The sequence below is a fragment of the Ranitomeya imitator genome, chromosome 3 (assembly GCF_032444005.1).
Source record: "Ranitomeya imitator isolate aRanImi1 chromosome 3, aRanImi1.pri, whole genome shotgun sequence".
NCBI classification, from domain to species: domain Eukaryota; kingdom Metazoa; phylum Chordata; class Amphibia; order Anura; family Dendrobatidae; genus Ranitomeya; species Ranitomeya imitator.
Window position 1 is genome coordinate 444928938 of NC_091284.1, and position 27747 is coordinate 444956684.

Genomic DNA, 27747 nt, shown 5'->3' on the forward strand with positions numbered 1-27747 from the left:
GCAGAATAAAACACACTGAAATTCTCAAAGGAAAATTACTGATAATGTGCACAACACTTCAGGATTGTCATTGAGTTAGCTTGAATAAGGATTCCCTAGCCTTTTTGGCGCATTTCAGAGTGGAAAAAACGCTGCCTAAAAGCACCGTATGCACACAGCTTGATGGTCCTGCAATCTATCAGAAACAGCCAGAGCCCTAAGAGGAAGACAGAAGCAGTTTATTACTATTTCGGTCTCCTTTTCTAGTCTACATAGCTACAATGCCTGCTGTGCTGATGCTTCTATTAGGCCGGGGTCATACTTGCGAATTCAATGCGAGTGCTGGACCGGAGTCTGCGGCAGCATGTATTTCTATGCAGCTGAACACTGCGGTCCTGAGTGCCGGCGGCAGTACCGCACTTAATGCGAGAGACTCGAGTGATTTTCCTGCATTGAACTCACAAGGGTGACCCCGGCCTTAGACCCGGTGAACACATGAATGCGAAGGTCGGCCTTTTATAGCAAAGCTGCTGGGTCTTGGCAGATCCAGATCACCTCTGTAAGTGCCCTGCGTCAGGACAGTGAATTTGATCCACTGTAATCGGGGTTCGCATAAATGCCTCAGCTACAGTAACAATTATATCATAAAATAAATGTCATTTATCTATTGGGATATTTTACGAGTTCATAGGGGATATATCATTTAAGATATATAATAAAATCAAATTAAAGCAATAAAAATGTCCTCACCCTCCCCCCCCAAAAAAAAAACACATAAATACACCATATAAGTGCATTTTAACTCCTTTCTGCCATCAGACGGAATAGTACGTCCAGTGGCAGTACCCATGTACTCCAGCGGTAAGCCCGCATCCAAGCCGGGACATGTCAGCTGTTTTGAACAGCTGACATGTGCCTGCGATAGGCTCGGGCAGAATCTCGATCAACCAGTGCCTATTAACTAGATAAATGCCGCTGTCAAACTCTGACAGCAGCTTTTAACAAGCGCTTCCGGCCGGAAATGCACGCACCACTGACCCCCCCCCCTTGTCACGTGATCGGGGGTCATCGGTGCGTCGGCATAACAACCAGAGGTCTCCAGCAGACCTCTATGGTTGTTGATACCAGATTGCTATGAGCACTAATCAGTGTTCAGCGCTCATAGCAATGCAGTAATTTTGCTACATAGGGGCGACCTGTGCATCACCCCTATGTAGCAGGACCGATCAGGCTATGCCAGCTTCTAGCCTCCCATGGAGGCTATTGAAGCACAGCAAAAGTTAAAAAAAAAAATGTTTTTAAAAATATGAAATATATATATATATATATATATATATATATATATATATATATATATATATATATATATATATATATATAATGTTCAAATCACCCCCCTTTCACCCCATTCAAAATAGAACAAACAAAGAAAATCAAACATACACATATTTGGTATCGCCGCATTCAGAATCTCCAGATCTATCAATAAAAAGAAAGCATTAACCTGATCCCTAAATGGCATAGTGAGAAAAAAGTTAAAAACGCCAGAATTACATTTTTTGATCGCCGCGACATTGAATTAAAATGCAATAACGGGCAATCAAAGGATTGTATCTGCGCCAAAATGGTATCAATAAAAACATCAGCTCGGCACACAAAAAATAAGCCCTCACCCGACCCCAGATCACGAAAAATGGAGATAAGGGTATCGGAAAATTGCGCAATTTTTTTTTTAGCAAAGTTTGGAATTTTTTTTACCACTTAGATAAAGCTTAACCTAGACATGTTTGGTGTCTTTGAACTCGTAATAACCTGGAGAATCATAATGGCAGGTCAGTTTTAGCATTTACTGAACCTAGCAAAAAAGCCAAACAAAAAACAAATGTGTGATTGCACTTTTATGCAATTTCACCGCACTTGCAATTTTTTTCCCGTTTTCTAGTACACGACATGGTGAGACCAATGGTGTCGTTCATATTGCCATATTGACGGAAAAAAAAAAAAAAAAAAGGTTATGGCTCTGGGAAGGAGGAGATAGAAAAACGAAAATGCAAAAACGAAAACAGCACCGGGGTTAATACACATACAATACATAAAAACAAAAGACTTATAATTATTAGTACATATTATATTCACAAGGTGCAATGATCTGCATCATTAACTCAAAAGGTTTAGTGTATAACGTAGAACAGTATAAACAAACGGCTAAAAATCATACTTTTCTATTGTTACGTCGCAAAAAAATTAAAAATAATTTACTACAGTACTTTCTATGCTGTTTAAGTACCCCCTAACAGGGCCAAAATATAATAAAATGCAGCAAATATCATGCAGCAATGTTGGTAAAAATAAAACGGTTTGTCAAAATGTAAAGAAAGAATATCGTAATTATGTATTAAAAAAGAAGCTTGTAATTAAGGGTTAAAAGTATAGAGCCAAGTTATGGCCCCTCAAGCAAAAGACTCTGCAACTGCTTGAGGATTTTAAATTGCTCAAAAGACAGTAGTCATTGTATGATTAACTCCTTGAACCCTGACACCTACCTGTATTAAAAGTTTGCCAAGTGATACAAATGGTGTGCTCAGTTCTGCAACTAGGAGACAGCCAACATAAAAATCGCCAATATCTCCCCTAATAAACTGCAAAAGATAAGCAAATAAAATTGTAAAGACCATTGAGATGAGTATATGCGATGTATAAGACCTGGCGGGGAGAAATGCCTGGTATGCCAGCGTGTTGTGACAAGTATGAGACTACAGCTTCTGGTATTTGGGATTTACATGGTGATTTGTATAGTGAGCACAAACCCGGGCTTACATTTTGTATTCGATGAATGTCCTCATGCCTCAATGTTACCATAATGTCCATCACAATATTACAAGTATACTGTAGTGGTCACATAATTAGCTAAAAGACCCTTGTATGGGCCAGATTGGAGACCCTGGACATGCTAATGACTTCACAGATTATATATATATATATATATATATATATATATATATATATATATATATACATACATATATATATATATATATATATATGTTATATGAAAAAGTTTGCGCACCCTTATTAATCTTAAGCTTAATGTTTTATAAAAATAGTTTTTTTTGCAACAGCTAAAGTTTTATATATCTAATAACTGTTGGACACAGTAATGTTTCTGCCTTGAAATGAGGTTTATTGTACTAACAGAAAATGTGCAATCTGCATTTAAACACAATTTGACAGGTGCATAAGTATGGGCACCCCACCATAAAAGTGACATTAATATTTCGTAGATCCTCCTTTTGCAAAAAATTACAGCCTCTAGTCGCTTCCTGTAGCTTTTAATGAGTTCATGGATCCTGGATGAAGGTATTTTTGACCATTCCTCTTTACAAAACAATTCCAGTTCAGTTAAGTTTGATGGCCGCCGAGCATGGACAGCCCTCTTCAAATGATCCCACAGATGTTCAATGATATTCAGGTCTGGGGACTGGGATGGCCATTCGAGAACAGTGTAATTGTTCCTCTGCATGAATGCCTGAGTAGATTTGGAGCGGTGTTTTGGACCATTGTCTTGCTGAAAGATCCATCCCCTGCGTAACTTCAACTTTGTCACTGATTCATGAACATTATTGTCAAGAATCTGCTGATACTGAGAGGAATCCATGTGTCCCTCAACTTTAACAAGATTCCCGATGCCGGCATTGGCCACACAGCCCCAAAGCATGATGGAACCTCCACCAAATTTTACTGTGGGTAGGAAGTGTTTTTCTTGGAATGCTGTGTTTTTTGGCCGCCATGCATAACGCCTTTTTGTATGTCCAAACAACTCAATCTTGGTTTCATCAGTCGACAGGACCTTCTTCCAAAAAGAAATTGGCATCTCCAAATGTGCTTTTGCATACCTCAGCCGACTCTGTTTGTGGCGTGCTTGCAGAAACGGCTTCTTTCGCATCACTCTCCCATACAGCTTCTCCTTGTGCAAAGTGCGTTGTATAGTTGACCGATGCACAGTGACACCATCTGCAGCAAGTTGATGCTGCAGCTCTCTGGAGGTGGTCTGAGGATTGTCCTTGACTGATCTCACCATTCTTCTTCTCTGCCTTTCTGATGTTTTTCTTGGCCTGCCACTTCTGGCCTTAACAAGAACTGTACCTGTGTTCTTCCATTTCCTTACTATGTTCCTCACAGTGGAACTTGACAGGCTAAATCTCTGAGACAGCTTTTTGTATCCTTCCCCTGAACAACTATGTTGAATAATCTTTGTTTTCAGATCATTAGACTGTTGTTTTGAGGAGCCCATGATGCCACTCTTCAGAGGAGAATCAAACAGGAGAACAACTTGTAAGTGGCATCTTTAAGTAGCTTTAGAAGTTCAAAGCTCAATGAGGTTAGAAAACCAAAAAAAGTGCTTTAGTAAGTCAGTAAAAAGTAGGTAGGAGTATTTAAAACAAGAAAATGATAAGGGTGCCCAAATTTATGCACCTGTCAAATTTTGTTTGAATGCAGATTGCACATTTTCTGTTAGTACAATAAACCTCATTTCAAGGCATAAACATTACTGTGTCCAACAGTTATTAGATATGTGAAACTGAAATAGCTGTTGCAAAAAATTTTTTTTTTATAAAACATTAAGCTTAAGATTAATGGGGTGCCCAAACTTATTCATATAACTGTATGTATGTATATATATATATATATATATATATATATATATATGCGTATATATATATATATATATATATATATATATATATATATATATATATATATATATATATATATATATATATATATATATATATATATATATATATATATATCTATAATATAACGCTGGGAGCGTCACTCTGTCCGAAGCCTTCATAGACTGCGCAAGTCTATAAAGCAGGAGATTGCGGTATGCGTAAACACTGAACGCACACCGCGATCTCCAACGGAGAGGCAGGGACGCGCCAGGAGGGTAAGCATTATATTCACCTGTCCCCCGTTCCAGCGCTGCGTGCGGCTCCGTGTTCCGGGTCCTCTGCTGTGACGTTCACAGTTCAGAGGGCGCGATGACGCGCTTAATGCGCGCCGCCCTCTGACTGAACAGTCACAGCCAGAGGACCTGGAAGAAGCGGCACGCAGCGCTGGATCAGGGCCAGGTGAATATAGCAAGTGTCGGGGGCCTGAGCTAGCGGCGATACCGGCACCTGACCCCCACAGCGCACCAGTGTCCCCGCCTGCTCAGGCACCCCAGCACTCGGTGGCCAGCGACGATAAGTGAGTATGTTATTTTTTTTTTTTTTACATATCGCAGCAGCGTACGGGGCATATAATACAATGGAGCATGTTAAGGGGGCCATCAACCATAATGGAGCAGTGTACGGGGCATATACCATGGAGTATCTTATGAGGGCCATCAACCATAATGGAGCAGTGTACGGGGCATATACTATGGAGCATCTTATGGGGGCCATAAACCTTTATAGAGCAGCGTATGGGGCATATGGATGGGAGCAGCAAATTACAGAACGGTGGCGCAGAATGGGAGCAGCACATGACAGAACGGGGGCGCAGGATGGGAGCAGCACATGACAGAATAGGGCAGCACATGACAGAACGGGGGTGCAGGATGGCAGCAGCACATGACAGAACAGGGGCGCAGGATGGCAGCAGCACATGACAGAACGGGGGCGCAGGATGGGAGCAGCACATGTCAGAATGGAGGCGCAGGATGGCAGTAGCACATGACAGAACGGGGGCGCAGGATGGCAGCAGCACATGACAGAATGGGGGTGCAGGATGGAAGCAGCACATGACAGGATGGGGGCGCAGGATGGGAGCAGCAAATGACAGAATGGAGGCGTAGGATGGGTGCAGCACATGTCAGAATAGAGGCGCAGGATGGGTGTAGCACATGTCAGAATGGAGGCGCAGGATGGGTGCAGCACATGTCAGAATGGGGGCGCAGGATGGGAGCAGCACATGTCAGAATGGGGAGCAGGATGGGAGCAGCACATGACAGAATGGGGGCGCAGGATGGGTGCAGCACATGACAGGATGGGGGCGCAGGATGGAGCAGCACATGACAGGATGGGGGCGCAGGATGGAGCAGCTCATGACAGGATGGGGACGCATGATGGAGCAGCACATGACAGGATGGGAACGCAGGATGGAGCAGCACATGAAAGGATGGAGACCATATACCAATATAAATGCTCGCCACCCGGGCGTAGAACGTCTGTATGGAGCATCTTATGGGGTCATAATCAACATTTGTGCAGCATTATATGGGGCATATTTTAATATGGAGCATCTTATGGAGCCCATCATAAACTGTATGGAGCATTATATGGGGCTCCTGATTCAATATGGATATTCAAAAAACACTTAACCTACTGATGTCTCAATTAATTTTACTTTTATTGGTATCTATTTTTATTTTTGAAATTTACCGGTAGCGGCTGCATTTTCCACCCTAGGCTTATACTCGAGTCATTAAGTTTTCCCAGTTTTTTTGTGGCAAAATTAGGGGGGGGGGTCGGCTTATACTCGGGTCAGCTTATACTCGAGAATATACGGTATTCGCTCTTCATCCAACCGCCTCCAAGACTTCTCCCGAATATCCCCCATCCTCTGGAATTCTTTGCCCCAACACGTCCGACTATCAACCACATTCGGATCCTTCAGACGGAACCTGAAAACTCATCTCTTCAGGAAAGCCTACAGCCTGCACTGACCCCGCTGCCTCATCACTACCGAAGCTACCGCCTCACCAACACCGGATCTCCTGCAACCCTCAACCTACTGTCTCCTTCTCCATAATCCTGTAGAATGTAAGCCTGCAAGGGCAGGGTCCTCGCCCCTCTGTATCAGTCTGTCATTGTTAGTTTGCTTACTGTAAGTGTTATCTGTAACTTGTATGTAACCCCTTCTCATGTACAGCACCATGGAATCAATGGTGCTATATAAATAAATAATATATATATATATATATATATATATATATACACACACACACATATGCATACACAGTGTACCACAATGATATAGATAGTAATCTTATATAAGAATTAGAAAATTAATAAAGAAGTAAGAAAAATAAATAATATGCACTCATGTTCTTGTCTAATGATCTTACACAGCGCATTGATCTCTGGGAACAGAAAACAAGCACAACTTGAAACTTGGCTTAAAGGGTTGTGCGGCCTTGGGACTCTATGACTGCAGACTGCTGACAGCGTGTGGTGGGCACACTGTCACGATTCCCCAGTATTTGCATACTTGCAGTCATGTGCAGACTCGACTCATCTGGGCTCTTCTCAATTCTCCTCCATGGAGAGAAGCCAGACGAGATTAGTCAGCATGTGGTCGTAAGTATGCAGGAACGGGGAATTATGTTAGTGTGCGCACCGGATGCTGTCGCGATTCAGCAGTCACACAGTGGTTTGCACAAGCCTGCAAAGCCTCATTAAAAGCGTTTAATACAACTGAAAAAAATGTCAGCACCACAAACAGCACCACTAATGTCCATGGGTTGTGTGTGGGGTTATAGCTTAGTCCCATTTAGAACCACATACAGCCAATGGACAAGAATGACACCGATTTTGGGGAAAAATAATGCAATGAAACGTTTCTTTCACATTTTCTGCTATTACGACAATGGCATACTACCATAAATGAACACAGTCAGTTCTCCTGTTTGGGGCACTTACCAGTCCAATTGGCACAAGGATGGTCAGGATCGATATGTGATGGACAAGCATTAGGAATTCCTTCTTCAGAAGACTGTTGATTGCAGCAGAAAAGTGGTCGTTCCCATTTAAGACTTTGCTGTCTTTACACTTAAACCAATGGCGAAGATACATTGCATATGTGTCGTACACCATGTACGGGATTACAAACCATATATATGCTGTAGCCAGCCAGTGTCTGTGGGTAAAAAATACAGTATCAGTGAATACTTTTATCCTCTGAATACTCAGAATTGAATATTTCATGTCCAGTTATTTGTTTTCATAAGACGTTCTATTATCTTGTACTTCTTTGTAGAAAACAAACTGCTGGACTAACAGACTTCCTTGATAACTTGATTAAAGGTGAGGTGCCACTTTTTTATTATTTAAAAAATAAAAAAAATCACATAAGTTGTTTTAACCTATGTTCTATTAAATTATATTTATGGGTTTTTAATATATAATTTTAATGCAGGCACTGGGGGCTGCCATTTTACTTTCCAGGTGTGTAAGAGTCGCTACATGGCACTTACTGTCTGCAAATACAGCTGCCCCAAGGCACAGGAGACAGTGGTCGGACGACGACCCTCTCTTGATCACTGTATCCACATCAGCTGTGGCTGCCCAATTCACAGTTGTAGGTGTGGCCAGGCGCCATTTTATGCTCCATTTACCCTCTGTTACCAGGAGCAGTATCCGGAAGCTGTACTGTTCACTTCCGGCATTATATGTTCTGGGTTGAGAGGAGGGCAAGGAGCGGAGACCAGAGGAGAAGGCAGCAGTGAAGATCGTGGACAGGAGGAGCAGCGACAATAGAAGCGTGGCGGTGACTTCATCCGCTGGTAAGTACAGGGCTGCTGCAGTCTGAGTATCAGACATGCTACATTTGTGCAGAGGCCAAAATATGAGGGAAGAGAGGAATGAAATGGAAATATGAGGGAGGGGGGCATGGAATATGAGGGAGGCGGAGCCATGGAATGTGAGGGAGGCGGAGCCATGGAATATGAGGGAAGAGGAGCCATGGAATATGAGGGAAGAGGAGCCATGGAATATGAGGGAAGAGGAGACATGGGATATGAGGGAAGAGGAGCCATGGAATGTGAGGGAGGCAGAGCCATGGAATATGAGGGAAGAGGAGTCATGGAATATGAGGGAAGAGGAGCCATGGAATGTGAGGGAAGAGGAGTCATGGGATATGAGGGAAGAGGAGCCATGGAATATGAGGGAAGAGGAGCCATGGGATATGAGGGAAGAGGAGCCATGGGATATGAGGGAAGAGGAGCCATGGGATATGAGGGAAGAGGAGTCATGGGATATGAGGGAAGAGGAGCCATGGAATATGAGGGAGGTGGAGCCATGGAATGTGAGGGAAGAGGAGTCATGGAATATGAGGGAAGAGGAGCCATGGGATATGACGGAAGAGGAGTCATGGAATATGAGGGAAGAGGAGTCATGGAATATGAGGGAGGCGGAGCCATGGAATGTGAGGGAGGCAGAGCCATGGAATATGAGGGAAGAGGAGACATGGGATATGAGGGAAGAGGAGCCATGGAATATGAGGGAAGAGGAGCCATGGGATATGAGGGAAGAGGAGCCATGGGATATGAGGGAAGAGGAGTCATGGGATATGACGGAAGAGGAGCCATGGAATATGAGGGAAGAGGAGACATGGAATATGAGGGAAGAGGACTCATGGGATATGAGGGAAGAGGAGCCATGGAATATGAGGGAGGTGGAGCCATGGAATGTGAGGGAAGAGGAGCCATGGGATATGAGGGAAGAGGAGCCATGGGATATGACGGAAGAGGAGTCATGGAATATGAGGGAAGAGGAGTCATGGAATATGAGGGAGGCGGAGCCATGGAATGTGAGGGAGGCAGAGCCATGGAATATGAGGGAAGAGGAGACATGGGATATGAGGGAAGAGGAGCCATGGAATATGAGGGAAGAGGAGCCATGGGATATGAGGGAAAAGGAGCCATGGGATATGAGGGACGCAGAGCCATGGAATATGAGGGAAGAGGAGTCATGGAATATGAGGGAGGGGGCATGGAATATGAGGGAAGAGGAGCCATGGAATGTGAGGGAAGAGGAGCCATGGAATGTGAGGGAAGAGGAGCCATGGGATATGAGGGAAGAGGAGCCATGGAATATGAGGGAAGAGGAACCATGGAATATGAGGGAAGAGGAGACATGGAATATGAGGGAGGCGGAGCCATGGAATGTGAGGGAAGAGGAGCCATGGGATATGAGGGAGGCGGAGCCATGGAATATGAGGGAGGCGGAGCCATGGAATATGAGGGAGGCGGAGCCATGGAATATGAGTGAAAAGGAGTCATGGAATATGAGGGAGGGAGCATGGAATATGAGGGAAGAAGAGCCATGGAATATGACGGAGGGGGAGACATGGAATATGACGGAGGGGGATGACATGGAATATGAGGGAGACGGAGCCATGGAATATGAGGGAGGCGGAGCCATGGGATATGAGGGAGGCGGAGCCATGGGATATGAGGGAGGCGGAGCCATGGGATATGAGGGAGGCGGAGCCATGTAATATGAGGGAAGAGGAGCCATGGAATATGGGGGAAGAGGAGCCATGGGATATGAGGGAAGAGGAGCCATGGGATATGAGGGAAGAGGAGCCATGGGATATGAGGGAGGTGGAGCCATGGGATATGAGGGAGGTGGAGCCATGGGATATGAGGGAAGAGGAGCCATGGGATATGAGGGAAGAGGAGTCATGGAATATGAGAGAAGAGGAGCCATGGAATATGAGGGAAGAGGAGACATGGAATATGAGGGAAGAGGAGACATGGAATATGAGGGAAGAGGAGCCATGGGATATGAGGGAAGAGGAGTCATGGAATATGAGGGAAGAGGAGCCATGGAATATGAGGGATGTGGAGCCATGGAATATGAGGGAGGCAGAGCCAAGGAATATGAGGGAAGAGGAGTCATGGAATATGAGGGAGGGGGCATGGAATATGAGGGAAGAGGAGCCATGGAATATGAGGGAAGAGGAGCCATGGAATGTGAGGGAAGAGGAGCCATGGGATATGAGGGAAGAGGAGCCATGGAATATGAGGGAAGAGGAGCCGTGGAATATGAGGGAAGAGGAGACATGGAATATGAGGGAGGCAGAGCCATGGAATATGAGGGAAGAGGAGTCATGGAATATGAGGGAGGGGGCATGGAATATGAGGGAAGAGGAGCCATGGAACATGAGGGAAGAGGAGCCATGGAATGTGAGGGAAGAGGAGCCATGGGATATGAGGGAAGAGGAGCCATGGAATATGAGGGAAGAGGAGACATGGAATATGAGGGAGGCGGAGCCATGGAATATGAGGGAAGAGGAGCCATGGAATATGAGGGAAGAGGAGCCATGGGATATGAGGGAGGCGGAGCCATGGAACGAGGGAGGCGGAGCCATGGAATATGAGGGAGGCAGAGCCATGGAATATGAGGGAAGAGGAGTCATGGAATATGAGGGAGGGGCATGGAATATGAGGGAAGAGGAGCCATGGAATATGACGGAGGGAGACATGGAATAACTTCGTTATACCAAGAAACAGAAAGATGATCGGCACAGAGCTTCACTATAGCGCAATTGGAGATTCGCTTAAACGATCTGTTTCAGAAGGACAGATGAGGTCTCCCTTGCTGTGAGCTGCGGGTGGTGCTATGCAATCGTCAGAGTTTTGTACAAGACCATATAATGAGAAGAAAAATGATGCAGCACTCACCCTTGCGCTTCTTCCAAGTGTGCTCTTTATTCAGCAAAACATACTATGCATAGTATGAACTGGCATACGCAGTGATCTGTGAGGGAGCGGGAGTGAGGAGAGTCCGGTCTCTCCTCACTCCCGCTCCCTCACAGATCACTGCGTATGCCAGTTCATACTATGCATAGTATGTTTTGCTGAATAAAGAGCACACTTGGAAGAAGCGCAAGGGTGAGTGCTGCATCATTTTTCTTCTCATTATATGGAGACATGGAATATGAGGGAGGGGGAGACATGGAATATGAGGGAAGAAGAGCCATGGGATATGAGGGAAGAGGAGCCATGGAACGAGGGAGGCGGAGCCATGGAATATGAGGGAGGCAGAGCCATGGAATATGAGGGAAGAGGAGTCATGGAATATGAGGGAGGGGCATGGAATATGAGGGAAGAGGAGCCATGGAATATGACGGAGAGAGACATGGAATATGAGGGAGGGGGAGACATGGAATATGAGGGAGGGAGGGAGAGACATGGAATATGAGGGAGGGGGACACATGAAATATGAGGGAGGTGGAGCCATGGAATATGAGGGAGGCAGAGCCATGGAATATGAGGGAAGAGGAGTCATGGAATATGAGGGAGGGGGCATGGAATATGAGGGAAGAGGAACCATGGAATATGACTAGGGGGAGACATGCAATATGAGGGAGGGGAAGACATGGAATATGAGGAAGGGGGAGACATGGAATGTGAGGGAGGCAGAGCCATGGCATATGAGGGAAGAGGAGACATGGGATATGAGGGAAGAGGAGCCATGGAATATGAGGGAAGAGGAGCCATGGGATATGAGGGAAGAGGAGCCATGGGATATGAGGGAAGAGGAGTCATGGGATATGAGGGAAGAGGAGCCATGGAATATGAGGGAGGTGGAGCCATGGAATGTGAGGGAAGAGGAGCCATGGGATATGACGGAAGAGGAGTCATGGAATATGAGGGAAGAGGAGCCATGGAATATGAGGGAAGAGGAGCCATGGGATATGAGGGAAGAGGAGCCATGGGATATGAGGGAAGAGGAGTCATGGAATATGAGGGAGGGGGCATGGAATATGAGGGAAGAGGAGCCATGGAATGTGAGGGAAGAGGAGCCATGGAATGTGAGGGAAGAGGAGCCATGGGATATGAGGGAAGAGGAGCCATGGAATATGAGGGAAGAGGAACCATGGAATATGAGGGAAGAGGAGACATGGAATATGAGGGAGGCGGAGCCATGGAATGTGAGGGAAGAGGAGCCATGGGATATGAGGGAGGCGGAGCCATGGAATATGAGGGAGGCGGAGCCATGGAATATGAGGGAGGCGGAGCCATGGAATATGAGTGAAGAGGAGTCATGGAATATGAGGGAGGGAGCATGGAATATGAGGGAAGAAGAGCCATGGAATATGACGGAGGGGGAGACATGGAATATGACGGAGGGGGATGACATGGAATATGACGGAGGGGGATGACATGGAATATGAGGGAGACGGAGCCATGGAATATGAGGGAGGCGGAGCCATGGAATATGAGGGAGGCGGAGCCATGGGATATGAGGGAGGCGGAGCCATGGGATATGAGGGAGGCGGAGCCATGGGATATGAGGGAAGAGGAGCCATGTAATATGAGGGAAGAGGAGCCATGGAATATGGGGGAAGAGGAGCCATGGGATATGAGGGAAGAGGAGCCATGGGATATGAGGGAAGAGGAGTCATGGAATATGAGGGAAGAGGAGCCATGGGATATGAGGGAGGTGGAGCCATGCAATATGAGGGAAGAGGAGCCATGGGATATGAGGGAAGAGGAGCCATGGGATATGAGGGAAGAGGAGCCATGGGATATGAGGGAAGAGGAGTCATGGAATATGAGAGAAGAGGAGCCATGGAATATGAGGGAAGAGGAGACATGGAATATGAGGGAAGAGGAGACATGGAATATGAGGGAAGAGGAGACATGGAATATGAGGGAAGAGGAGCCATGGGATATGAGGGAAGAGGAGTCATGGAATATGAGGGAAGAGGAGCCATGGAATATGAGGGATGTGGAGCCATGGAATATGAGGGAGGCAGAGCCATGGAATATGAGGGAAGAGGAGTCATGGAATATGAGGGAGGGGGCATGGAATATGAGGGAAGAGGAGCCATGGAATATGAGGGAAGAGGAGCCATGGAATGTGAGGGAAGAGGAGCCATGGGATATGAGGGAAGAGGAGCCATGGAATATGAGGGAAGAGGAGCCATGGAATATGAGGGAAGAGGAGACATGGAATATGAGGGAGGCAGAGCCATGGAATATGAGGGAAGAGGAGTCATGGAATATGAGGGAGGGGGCATGGAATATGAGGGAAGAGGAGCCATGGAACATGAGGGAAGAGGAGCCATGGAACGTGAGGGAAGAGGAGCCATGGGATATGAGGGAAGAGGAGCCATGGAATATGAGGGAAGAGGAGCCATGGAATATGAGGGAAGAGGAGACATGGAATATGAGGGAGGCGGAGCCATGGAATATGAGGGAAGAGGAGCCATGGAATATGAGGGAAGAGGAGCCATGGGATATGAGGGAGGCGGAGCCATGGAACGAGGGAGGCGGAGCCATGGAATATGAGGGAGGCAGAGCCATGGAATATGAGGGAAGAGGAGTCATGGAATATGAGGGAGGGGCATGGAATATGAGGGAAGAGGAGCCATGGAATATGACGGAGGGAGACATGGAATATGAGGGAGGGGGAGACATGGAATATGAGGGAGGGAGAGACATGGAATATGAGGGAGGGGGACACATGGAATATGAGGGAGGTGGAGCCATGGAATATGAGGGAGGCAGAGCCATGGAATATGAGGGAAGAGGAGTCATGGAATATGAGGGAGGGGGCATGGAATATGAGGGAAGAGGAGCCATGGAATATGAGGGAGGGGGAGCCATGGAATATGAGGGAAGAGGAGTCATGGAATATGAGGGAGGGGGCATGGAATATGAGGGAAGAGGAACCATGGAATATGACGAGGGGGAGACATGCAATATGAGGGAGGGGGAGACACGGAATATGAGGGAAGGAGACACATGGAATATGAGGGAGGGGGAGACATGGAATATGAGGGAGGGGGAGACATGGAATATGAGGGAGGGGGAGACATGGAATATGAGGGAGGGGGAGACATGGAATATGAGGGAAGAGGAGCCATGGAATATGAGGGAAGAGGAGCCATGGAATATGAGGGAAGAGGAGCCATGTTCTGGGTTGAGAGGAGGGCAAGGAGCGGAGACCAGAGGAGAAGGCAGCAGTGAAGATTGTGGACAGGAGGAGCAACGACAATAGAAGCGTGGCGGTGACTTCATCCGCTCGTAAGTACAGGGCTGCTGCAGTCTGAGTATCAGGCATGCTACATTTGTGCAGAGGCCAAAATATGAGGGAAGAGAGGAGTGAAATGGAAATATGAGGGAGGGGGAGACATGGGATATGAGGGAGGCAGAGCCATGGAATATGAGGGAGGCGGAGCCATGGAATATGAGGGAAGAGGAGACATGGGATATGAGGGAGGCGGAGCCATGGAATATGAGGGAAGAGGAGCCATGGAATATGAGGGAGGGGGAGACAAGAAATATGAGGGAGGCGGAGCCATGGAATATGAGGGAAGAGGAGCCATGGAATATGAGGGAGGGGGCATGGAATATGAGGGAAGAGGAGCCATGGAATATGACGGAGGGGGAGACATGGAATATGAGGGAGGGAGAGACATGGAATATGAGGGAGGGGGAGACATGGAATATGAGGGAAGAGGAGACATGGAATATGAGGGAAGAGGAGACATGGAATATGAGGGAGGCGGAGCCATGGAATATGAGGGAAGAGGAGCCATGGAATATGAGGGAAGAGGAGCCATGGGATATGAGGGAGGCGGAGCCATGGAACGAGGGAGGCGGAGCCATGGAATATGAGGGAGGCAGAGCCATGGAATATGAGGGAAGAGGAGTCATGGAATATGAGGGAGGGGCATGGAATATGAGGGAAGAGGAGCCATGGAATATGAGGGAGGGAGAGACATGGAATATGAGGGAGGGGGACACATGGAATATGAGGGAGGTGGAGCCATGGAATATGAGGGAGGGGGCATGGAATATGAGGGAAGAGGAGCCATGGAATATGACGGAGGGGGAGACATGGAATATGAGGGAGGGAGAGACATGGAATATGAGGGAGGGGGAGACATGTAATATGAGGGAGGGGGAGACATGGAACATGAGGGAGGGGAGACATGGAATATGAGGGAGGGGGACACATGGAATATGAGGGAGGGGGACACATGGAATATGAGGGAGGGGGAGACATGGAATATGAGGGAGGGGGAGACATGGAATATGAGGGAAGAGGAGCCATGGAATATGAGGGAAGAGGAGTCATGGAATATGAGGGAGGGGGCATGGAATATGAGGGAAGAGGAGCCATGGAATATGACGGAGGGGGAGACATGGAATATGAGGGAGGGGGAGACATGGAATATGAGGGAGGGAGAGACATGGAATATGAGGGAGGGGGACACATGGAATATGAGGGAGGGGGACACATGGAATATGAGGGAGGGGGACACATGGAATATGAGGGAGGGGGAGACATGGAATATGAGGGAAGAGGAGCCATGGAATATGAGGGAAGAGGAGTCATGGAATATGAGGGAGGGGGCATGGAGTATGAGGGAAGAGGAGCCATGGAATATGACGGAGGGGGAGACATGGAATATGAGGGAGGGGGAGACATGGAATATGAGGGAGGGAGAGACATGGAATATGAGGGAGGGAGAGACATGGAATATGAGGGAATATGAGGGAGTGATAGTCATGGAATATGAGGGAGGGGGAGACATGGAATATGAGGGAGGGGGAGACATGGAATATGAGGGAGGGGGAGACATGGAATATGAGGGAGGGGGAGACATGGAATATGAGGGAGGGGGACACATGGAATATGAGGGAGGGAGAGACATGGAATATGAGGGAGGGGGACACATGGAATATGAGGAAGGGGGACATTGAATATGAGTAATATATGGGGCAATTATACTGTGGAGAATTATGTGAGACCACAATACAAAGAGAAGCATGAATTGGCGACTGATGAGCGGTGTAGCTACTGATGTCACCTCTTCAGGGCCGCCAAGTCTCTTGGAGAGCAGTGGGACCGGAGTGGCTGCTGCAACTCTTACTTCACTGCCGGCATCCCGGCATGGCTTCCCACCATGCAGGGACACAGACTTATTCACCACTTCAGGCCTTGCAGTAAGCTCTGTGTCTTCTGCTAGCTGTACATACTTCCTGGCTGCATGGTTAGGGCAGCAGCACATGTGCTTCCTGATTGTTAAAGAAACAGTGCGCACATTCCTAATGTGTCCCCAGTCTATTGCTGATAGGCACTGGGTATTTAAAGCACCTCCACCTGTTGGGAGGTGCCTGAGCAACATTCTCCTTCAGTGTATTTGTATATCACAGCAAAAAACTGATTCAGTTGTAAGGATTGATTGAAAGGGCTCACAGTAATTCCTTACACATAAGATAAAACCATTATCCTTTATTATAACTTATTAAAATGACACAATACAAAAGAAAACCACTACACCAACACCAGAGCAAAAAATGAAAGATAAACACCACAGGGAGGTGCCTATCCCTGTGCTGGCCTGAGTCTCCCTACCTACCAGCGGAGGTTGGCGCCCTAGGGACCTGCGCAATGGTGCCCCCACTCCACGGCGGTTCCCCCTACTAGGCCCTGTTATTGTAGGGGAGGTGAGAGAAATTTTTAGGTAGGTGGGATAGAGGAGAAGTGTATTAGAGATGTCTAAATTATTAGCATGCTGGCTCTTTCTATTTCTTCAATTAAATATAGATCTTCCCCTATTTGTTGAGGATCTGTCTTGTATAATGGAGCCTAAGGTGACCATGCGGATTAATTGGTATGCAAAACATTCATAAAATCTTCTCTCTATATCCTAGATTGATGATAGTCTGTCCTATGCTCTGATAATCTATCCTATGCTCTGATGTATCTGCCTGTGGGAATAAACATCCTGGGACCCTGGGACCAACTGGTGTCCCCACTAGCAGATAGGGGAACACTTGATCCTTATAAAAAGATACTGGACATCGATAGCATTTTAACTAGAGCATCTGCTGAGGACAGAAGAAAGTGACTCAGTGCAGTGTGCAAAATACAAAGCTGGTGCATAAAAGGAGGGATTAATAGATAATAGGGCAGGAATTAATTGTGGATTATAGTAGGACCAACATATCAGAATTGCAGTGATGGTTGATCCTTAGGAGGCACTTATGAAGACAGATACATATAATACAAACCTCAGATAGACCAGACCCCTATATTAAATTGGACCGTTGAGGATCCCCACATATCAGACTCATGTCAGATATCCCTCTCATATGCACTCAACATCGATGCCAACACCAACAACAAATTAACACAACAAAACCCAGTGACACTCGAAGCTGAACTGCAACCCAACGTGTTTCCCCTCTTCCAAGGTTCATCAGGAGTATGATACAAAGCAAAGAGTACTTATCTCAAAAAGCATCGTATGAATTAAGAGTTCAGAATGCGCTCAATGGCCAGACAGTCGTCAGTAAACAGGGTCAATCACCTCTCTGGTGTGATGCAGGAGGAATGAATGAAAAGCTGCCTGCGCAGCCTCCTCGCCTGACCGGACATGAACTCATTAGCATGGGAAAGTTTCTGAACATTTACCCAGGCTGTAAAGTTCACCTAAAGGTACCGTCACACATAACGATATCGTTAACGATATCGTTGCTTTTTGTGACGTAGCAACGATATCGTTAACAAAATCGTTATGCGTGACAGCGACCAACGATCAGGCCCCTGCTGGGAGATCGTTGGTCGCTGGGGAATGATCAGGACTTTATTTCGTCGCTGGATCACCCGCTGGCATCGCTAAATCGGCGTGTGTGACGCCGATTCAGCGATGTCTTCACTGGTAACCAGGGTAAACATCGGGTAACTAAGCGCAGGGACGCGCTTAGTAACCCGATGTTTACCCTGGTTACCATTGTAAAAGTAAAAAAAAAACAAAAAAACACTACATACTTACATTCCTGTCACGTTCCCCCGGCGTCAGCTTCCCTGCGTCCCCCAGTGTCAGCGCCGGCCGTAAAGCAGAGCACAGCAGTGACGTCACCGCTCTGCTTTCCGGCCAGCGCTTACACAGTGTAGGGAAGCTGAGGCTGGGGGATGCGACAGGAATGTGAGTATGTAGTGTTTTTTTTTTTTACTTTTACAATGGTAACCAGGGTAAACATCGGGTTACTAAGCGCGGCCCTGCGCTTAGTAACCCGATGTTTACCCTGGTTACCCGGGGACCTCGGCATCGTTGGTCGCTGGAGAGCTGTCTGTGTGACAGCTCTCCAGCGACTAAACAGCGACGCTGCAGCGATCAGCATCGTTGTCGATATCGCTGCAGCGTCGCTAAATGTGACGGTACCTTAAGATCAGGTGGCTGACTACCGCTGACGTCACTGAGGCTGTGCAGCCTCCCCGCCTGACCGGACATGAACTCATTATCATGGGAAAGTTTCTGAACATTTACCCAGGCTGTAAAGTTCACCTAAGGTCAGGCGGCCGACTACCGCTGACGTCACTGAAGCTGCGCAGCCTCCCCGCCTGACCAGACATGAACTCATTATCATGGGAAAGTTTCTGAACATTTACCCAGGCTGTAAAGTTCACCTAAGGTCAGGCGGCCGACTACCGCTGACGTCACTGAAGCTGGGCAGCCTCCCCGCCTGACCGGACATGAACTCATTAGCGTGGGAAAGTTTCTGAACATTTACCCAGGCTGTAAAGTTCACCTAAGGTCAGGCGGCTGACTACCGCTGACGTCACTGAGGCTGCACAGCCTCCCCGCCTGACGCGATGACGGTGAATGGACCGTATTTTCATACGTTATGTGCGACGCTGGCCTTTCACTAAAACCTGCAGTGTCTGAACCTGTACCAATCCCAAAAACCAGCAGTGTCTGAACCTGTTCCTATCCCTAAAACCTGCAGTGTCTGAACGAGTGCATATCTCTAATCTGTTGTCACTGTGCAGCATAAGTGTTTAGTGAGTACACTTTCTACTTCATTGTAAGTACCCTGTGTGAACTTATTCCAGTCTGTCTTGTCCGTACCTATCCTTGAATGCATACAAAAGAAAGAGGGTGGTTCTCCAGCAAAGACCTTTCTTATTAAGGCCGGCGTCACACTAGCGAGTTTTACGGACGTATGAGCGCAGAAAATACGTCCAGAAAATACGCATTGCACACGGCCCAATGATTCTCTATGGGGCAGCTCCTATCTGCCGTATATTACGCATCCGTAATATACGGTATGTTACGGGTGTAGAAAATCGCAGCATGCTGTGTTTGTCAGCGTATTGCGCAAAAAAAATACGCCAATGAAAGTCTATGGGGGCGAGAAAATTATGGCGAGACCGCTAAGTCATCTGGGTAATTTCGCAATGCATCCTGGGAACGGAAGATGGCCGCAGCCGCGCGCGCATCGCCAGAGCTTCGCTGGATCCCGGCGGGTGAGTATATAACTATTTTTTATTTTAATTATTTTTTTTAACAGGGATATGTGCCCACACTGCTATATACTACATGGGCAGTGTTATATATTACGTGGGTTGTGTTATATACCGCGTGGCTGCTATATAATACGTGGCCAGTGTTAGATACTATATGGGCTGTGTTATGTACTGCGTGGGCTGTGCTATATATTACGTGGCCAGTGTTATATACTGCATAGCCTGTGTTATATACTACGTCGCCTGTGTTATATACTGCGTGGCTGCTATATACTGCGTGGGCTGTGTTATATACTGCATGCCCACTGTTATATATTGCGTGGCCTGTATTAACGCATCGGGTATTTTACAATATGTATGTATGTATGTATGTATGTACAGTGGGGCAAAAAAGTATTTAGTCACTCAGCAATAGTGCAAGTTCCACCACTTAAAAAGATGAGAGGCGTCTGTAATTTACATCATAGGTAGACCTCAACTATGGGAGACAAACTGAGAAAAAAAAATCCAGAAAATCACATTGTCTGTTTTTCTAACATTTTATTTGCATAATATGGTGGAAAATAAGTATTTGGTCAGAAACAAACAATCAAGATTTCTGGCTCTCACAGACCTGTAACTTCTTCTTTAAGAGTCTCCTCTTTCCTCCACTCATTACCTGTAGTAATGGCACCTGTTTAAACTTGTTATCAGTATAAAAAGACACCTGTGCACACCCTCAAACAGTCTGACTCCAAACTCCACTATGGTGAAGACCAAAGAGCTGTCAAAGGACACCAGAAACAAAATTGTAGCCCTGCACCAGGCTGGGAAGACTGAATCTGCAATAGCCAACCAGCTTGGAGTAAAGAAATCAACAGTGGGAGCAATAATTAGAAAATGGAAGACATACAAGACCACTGATAATCTCCCTCGATCTGGGGCTCCATGCAAAATGCCACCCCGTGGGGTCAGAATGATCACAAGAACGGTGAGCAAAAATCCCAGAACCACGCGGGGGGACCTAGTGAATGAACTGCAGAGAGCTGGGACCAATGTAACAAGGCCTACCATAAGTAACACACTACGCCACCATGGACTCAGATCCTGCAGTGCCAGACGTGTTCCACTGCTTAAGCCAGTACATGTTCGGGCCCTTCTGAAGTTTGCTAGAGAGCATTTGGATGATCCAGAGGAGTTTTGGGAGAATGTCCTATGGTCTGATGAAACCAAACTGGAACTGTTTGGTAGAAACACAACTTGTCGTGTTTGGAGGAAAAAGAATACTGAGTTGCATCCATCAAACACCATACCTACTGTAAAGCATGGTGGTGGAAACATCATGCTTTGGGGCTGTTTCTCTGCAAAGGGGCCAGGACGACTGATCCGGGTACATGAAAGAATGAATGGGGCCATGTATCGTGAGATTTTGAGTGCAAACCTCCTTCCATCAGCAAGGGCATTGAAGATGAAACGTGGCTGGGTCTTTCAACATGACAATGATCCAAAGCACACCGCCAGGGCAACGAAGGAGTGGCTTCGTAAGAAGAATTTCAAGTTCCTGGAGTGGCCTAGCCAGTCTCCAGATCTCAACCCTATAGAAAACCTTTGGAGGGAGTTGAAAGTCCGTGTTGCCAAGCGAAAAGCCAAAAACATCACTGCTCTAGAGGAGATCTGCATGGAGGAATGGGCCAACATACCAACAACAGTGTGTGGCAACCTTGTGAAGACTTACAGAAAACGTTTGACCTCTGTCATTGCCAACAAAGGATATATTACAAAGTATTGAGATGAAATTTTGTTTCTGACCAAATACTTATTTTCCACCATAATATGCAAATAAAATGTTAAAAAAACAGACAATGTGATTTTCTGGATTTTTTTTTCTCAGTTTGTCTCCCATAGTTGAGGTCTACCTATGATGTAAATTACAGACGCCTCTCATCTTTTTAAGTGGTGGAACTTGCACTATTGCTGACTGACTAAATACCGTATATACTCGAGTATAAGCCGAGATTTTCAGCCCAAATTTTTGGGCTGAAAGTGCCCCCCTCGGCTTATACTCGAGTCACGGTAGTGGCAGGGTCGGCGGGTGAGGGGCTGAGGGCGCTGGGGTATACTTACCTAGTCCCAGCGATCCTCGCGCTGTCCCTGCCGTCCCACGGGCTTCCGCGCTGCAGCTTCTTCCTCTCTTCAGCGGTCACGTGGGACCGCTCATTAGAGATATGAATAAGCGGCTCCACCTCCCATAGGGGCGGAGCCGCGTATTCATTTCTCTGTCAGCGGTGCCGGTGACCGCTGACAGAGAAAGAAGCTGCAGCGCGGAAGACAGGAGGGGACAGCGCGAGGATCGCCAGGACTAGGTGAGTATGTTATATTCACCTGTCCTCGTTCCAGCCGCCGATCCATCTTCCCGGCGTCTATCTGCGCTCTGACTGTTCAGGTCAGAGGGCGCGATGACGCACTAGTGGGCGCGGCGCCCTCTGCCTGATCAGTCAGTGCAGACAGACGCCGGGACCAGACGCTGGGAGCTGCAAGTAGCGAGGTGAGTATGGCTTTTTTTTTTTTTTATTGCAGCAGCAGCGGCCATCGCACAGATTAATGTGGGGCATCTATGGGCCACTATGAACACTGCAGAGCACTGTATTGGGGCATCTATGGGGCCACTATGAACACTGCAGAGCACTGTATTGGGGCATCTATGGGGCCACTATGAACACTGCAGAGCACTGTATTGGGGCATCTATGGGGCCACTATGAACACTGCAGAGCACTGTATTGGGGCATCTATGGGGCCACTATGAACACTGCAGAGCACTGTATTGGGGCATCTATGGGGCCACTATGAACACTGCAGAGCACTGTATTGGGGCATCTATGGGGCCACTATGAACACTGCAGAGCACTGTATTGGGGCATCTATGGGGCCAGTATAAACACTGCAGAGCACTGTATTGGGGCATCTATGGGGCCAATATAAACACTGCAGAGCACTGTATTGGGGCATCTATGGGGCCAGTATAAACACTGCAGAGCACTGTATTGGGGCATCTATGGGGCCAGTATAAACACTGCAGAGCACTGTATTGGGGCATCTATGGGGCCACTATGAACACTGCAGAGCACTGTATTGGGGCATCTATGGGGTCACTATGAACACTGCAGAGCACTGTATTGGGGCATCTATGGGGCCAATATAAACACTGCAGAGCACTGTATTGGGGCATCTATGGGGCCAATATAAACACTGCAGAGCACTGTATTGGGGCATCTATGGGGCCACTATGAACACTGCAGAGCACTGTATTGGGGCATCTATGGGGCCACTATGAACACTGCAGAGCACTGTATTGGGGCATCTATGGGGTCACTATGAACACTGCAGAGCACTGTATTGGGGCATCTATGGGGCCAATATAAACACTGCAGAGCACTGTATTGGGGCATCTATGGGGCCAGTATAAACACTGCAGAGCACTGTATTGGGGCATCTATGGGGCCAGTATAAACACTGCAGAGCACTGTATTGGGGCATCTATGGGGCCAGTATAAACACTGCAGAGCACTGTATTGGGGCATCTATGGGGCCAATATAAACAGTGCAGAGCACTGTATTGGGGCATCTATGGGGCCAATATAAACAGTGCAGAGCACTGTATTGGGGCATCTATGGGGCCACTATAAACACTGCAGAGCACTGTATTGGGGCATCTATGGGGCCAGTATAAACACTGCAGAGCACTGTATTGGGGCATCTATGGGGCCAGTATAAACACTGCAGAGCACTGTATTGGGGCATCTATGGGGCCAGTATAAACACTGCATTTCCACCCTAGGCTTATACTCGAGTCAATAAGTTTTCCCAGTTTTTTGTGGCAAAATTAGGGGGGTCGGCTTATACTCGGGTCGGCTTATACTCGAGTATATACGGTACTTTTTTGCCCCACTGTATGTATATAGCAGCCACATAGTATATAATACTGGCCACGTAGTATTTGTCTGCCATATACTACATGGCTCCTATATACTACGTGGCCTGTGCTATATACTATGTGGCTACTATACACATACATACATATTCTAGAACAGTGATTTTCAACCTTTTTTGAGCCGCGGCACACTTTTTATACTTAAAAAATCCCGAGGCACACCACCAACCAAAATGGCACAAAATGGTGCGTCCAGGTTTGAGATGAAAGTCTGCAGTCATTCTATGTGACTGCAGGCTTCTGAATTCTCACAGCGCAAGCACTGCACACTTTCAGGATTCTCCCTTGCCGGTGGCCAGAGTGGACGGTCATGACAGCACAAGTATGTGATTTGGATACTTCTGGCCACATTCTAACTAGACGTGTCCGGCCTCAGTCAATTGATTTTCATTGAATGAGGCCACACATGTCTAGTCAGCACGTGACTGCATGTATGTAAATCACCAACATCAGAGAATTATGATAGCAGTGCGCACTGTGAGAATTCAGAAGTCTGCAGTCACATAGTATGACTGCAGACTCATCACAACCTTGGACATCCCCTTTAATGTTCCTAACAAATAAAAATGAGAATTAGTATCACAAAAAAAACACATTTACATCCAGGTACCTGATAGATGACGTTGTTTGTGGAGTCGCCTCTTTCTTTTCATCTTCACCTTGTCCAGATGCCATGATGACTCTTCTCATCCACCGGCAGAGCTCGTTTCTGCAGACTTCCATCTTCTCCTGTCTTCTGCAGCACATCCCGACACAACACCCTTAAAGATAGCAGTGTTATTATAATGCTCCAGAATAACAATATCTGCCCTAGGCTGAGCCCCTGAGTAAATAATTGCCCCTCACTTTATTCCCAGCACATAATATGACCCTCACTGTCCCTCTTATGGTACATGCCATCCACACTACCCTCTCTCTCTTTTCCACACTTCACACTGCCTTCTCATACGGTGTCCCTCATAGAGAGCCCAGTCTCTCTACTGTGCCCCTTCATTACACTCCTCCTACTTGGCATACTGTCTCCTCCTGGCTGTTACCCTCACACTACTCAGTATCTATTATGTGTCCACTCACACTTTCATCCCCCCATACTGTCTGCACACATTTCTAATAGCCTCTTCCTGTACATCCCCCCCCTGCTAACATACCCCTTTGCTCTCTCCATATTTCCTCCTCACATATTCCCCCCTCACACATTCCCCCGACTCCCCATACTGTCCTCACACATCCCATCACCGTTGCTCCCAGTACTGTCAGCACACATTTTTCCCCTCGCTACTGTGTCCACCCCCATCTGCCCACTCACCCCCACAGAATATATCCACTGCCCTTCCGATAGAATAAATCCATCCCCTTCCACAGAATAAATGCACCCTGCCCCACACATGCTAAATAAATTCCAGCCCCCCCCCACGTACACACTGAATAAATCCCCCCCACACACTGAATAAATTCCCCCCTACACACTGAATAAATCCCCCCACTCACTGAATAAATCCCCCCCACACACTGAATAAATCCCCCCACACACTGAATAAATCCCCCCCACACACTGAATAAATCCCCCCCACACACTGAATAAATCCCCCCCACGCACTGAATAAATCCCCCCCACGCACTGAATAAATCCCCCCCACGCACTGAATAAATCCCCCCACTCACTGAATAAATCCCCCCACTCACTGAATAAATCCCCCAAACACACTGAATAAATCCCCCCCACACACTGAATAAATCCCCCCCACGCACTGAATAAATCCCCCCCACGCACTGAATAAATCCCCCCACTCACTGAATAAATCCCCCCACTCACTGAATAAATCCCCCCACACACTGAATAAATCCCCCCCACACACTGAATAAATCCCCCCACTCACTGAATAAATCCCCCCCACGCACTGAATAAATCCCCCCACTCACTGAATAAATCCCCCCACTCACTGAATAAATCCCCCAAACACACTGAATAAATCCCCCCCACACACTGAATAAATCCCCCCCACGCACTGAATAAATCCCCCCCACGCACTGAATAAATCCCCCCACTCACTGAATAAATCCCCCCACACACTGAATAAATCCCCCCCACACACTGAATAAATCCCCCCACTCACTGAATAAATCCCCCCCACGCACTGAATAAATCCCCCCACTCACTGAATAAATCCCCCCACTCACTGAATAAATCCCCCAAACACACTGAATAAATCCCCCCCACACACTGAATAAATCCCCCCCACGCACTGAATAAATCCCCCCCACGCACTGAATAAATCCCCCCACTCACTGAATAAATCCCCCCACTCACTGAATAAATCCCCCCACACACTGAATAAATCCCCCCCACACACTGAATAAATCCCCCCACTCACTGAATAAATCCCCCCCACGCACTGAATAAATCCCCCCACGCACTTAATAAATCCCCCCACACACTTAATAAATCCCCCCACATACTCCCCATAAACCCACCCCACGCTGAATCTTCGGTGTCTTCAGCTCCACAGCACAGGAGCACTTACCACCAAGTCTCTTCTTTCTCCTGCGCGCCGGATAGTGACGTCAGCAGCGTGATCACATGACTTGATCACGCTGCTGGCGTCGCTCTGACCCAGCGGTCAGAGCCTCAATTGTACTCGCAGCTGGTAGATGTCTGCGAGTACAATTGATCTCCGGGAGCCGGCGCGCTGCAGCTTCTCTGTGCCGGCTGTCAGCTTGACAGTCGGCACAGAGAACAGCTGACTCCCGTTCCCCGCGGCACACCCGACCACTGGTTGAAAAACACTGTTCTAGAATACCCGATGCGTTAGAATCAGGCCACCATCTAGTAATATGTAACCAAGGCATCTCAGCTAGAAGCCTTAATCATGGAAAAGGCTTCTAGCTGAAATGCGTTGGTTATGTATTGTGGAATTTCATGGTGACCGATGTTTTTTTTTATTTTTTTACTACTTTAATAAAGGTTTTTTCACTTTTAATAGGATTGGTCGTTGCTGGAGAACCGCCCTCTTTCTTTTGTATGCATTCAAGGATAGGTACGGACAAGACAAACTGGAATAAGTTCACACCCTGACAGAAGTTATGTCGCTTATCCATGTTATGTAAATAAAACCTTATATCCTGACGTTAAATTCATCCATTGGTTGTATAAATTATTCTTTTGAAAGATGAAACCCTCCGAAATGTGGTTTAGGTTAAGAAAATAAATTGGCATCAATGCAGAAATATTGAACAGTTAATGGACACAGAATGGTCAGATTTTGGCAAGACAAATGTTTTGTCGCCTGGTCATATAATGCACCCAATCCTTGTTTACATCCTCACCTGTGCTCAGTAAATGATCGGTTAACTAGTGTGTGTATAAAAAGAAACCCAGCACCCCAGACCTTCACTTGAACTGCAACTTGAGCTCTGACAACATGCCAAAAATCCACCCTGCGACCAAAGTCTGGATTATCAAGAGGCTCAAGACCAGATCCACTACGGAGGTGGCTGGCACCTTTAATGTGTCTCAGCATCAAGTACAAAGAATTAAAGATTTCAAGAGACTGGAGATGTGTTTGACAAGCCCAGGTCCAGCAAACCCCACAAGACAACTGCCCAGGAGGAACGTTTGTTAGTTAGAAAATCCAAAGCAAGCCCCTCTTCCACTGCAGCAGAGCTCCAACAGGCCTGGTCCCCTCAAGTCCCTGTGTCAACCACGACAGTTTGTAGGATTCTGTATCGAAATGACCTCCATGGTCAAATCAGTG

General features: G+C 47.0%; 1 protein-coding gene across 2 annotated transcripts in view; it reads right to left on the bottom strand.

The window, feature by feature from the left end:
• The window catches only part of TLCD3A (TLC domain containing 3A), an 88570-nt gene that overhangs the window by 3244 nt on the left and 57579 nt on the right, over positions 1–27747 (bottom strand). The window contains exons 3-4 of one of the 2 annotated variants that reach the window (XM_069757370.1): positions 7668–7884; positions 2523–2618 (exon numbers count right to left, since the gene is read on the bottom strand). In XM_069757370.1, coding sequence (XP_069613471.1) covers positions 2523–2618; positions 7668–7884 — 313 coding nt within the window. The remainder of the gene's footprint in view (positions 1–2522; positions 2619–7667; positions 7885–27747) is intronic. The other variant, XM_069757371.1, reaches the window with a different exon arrangement.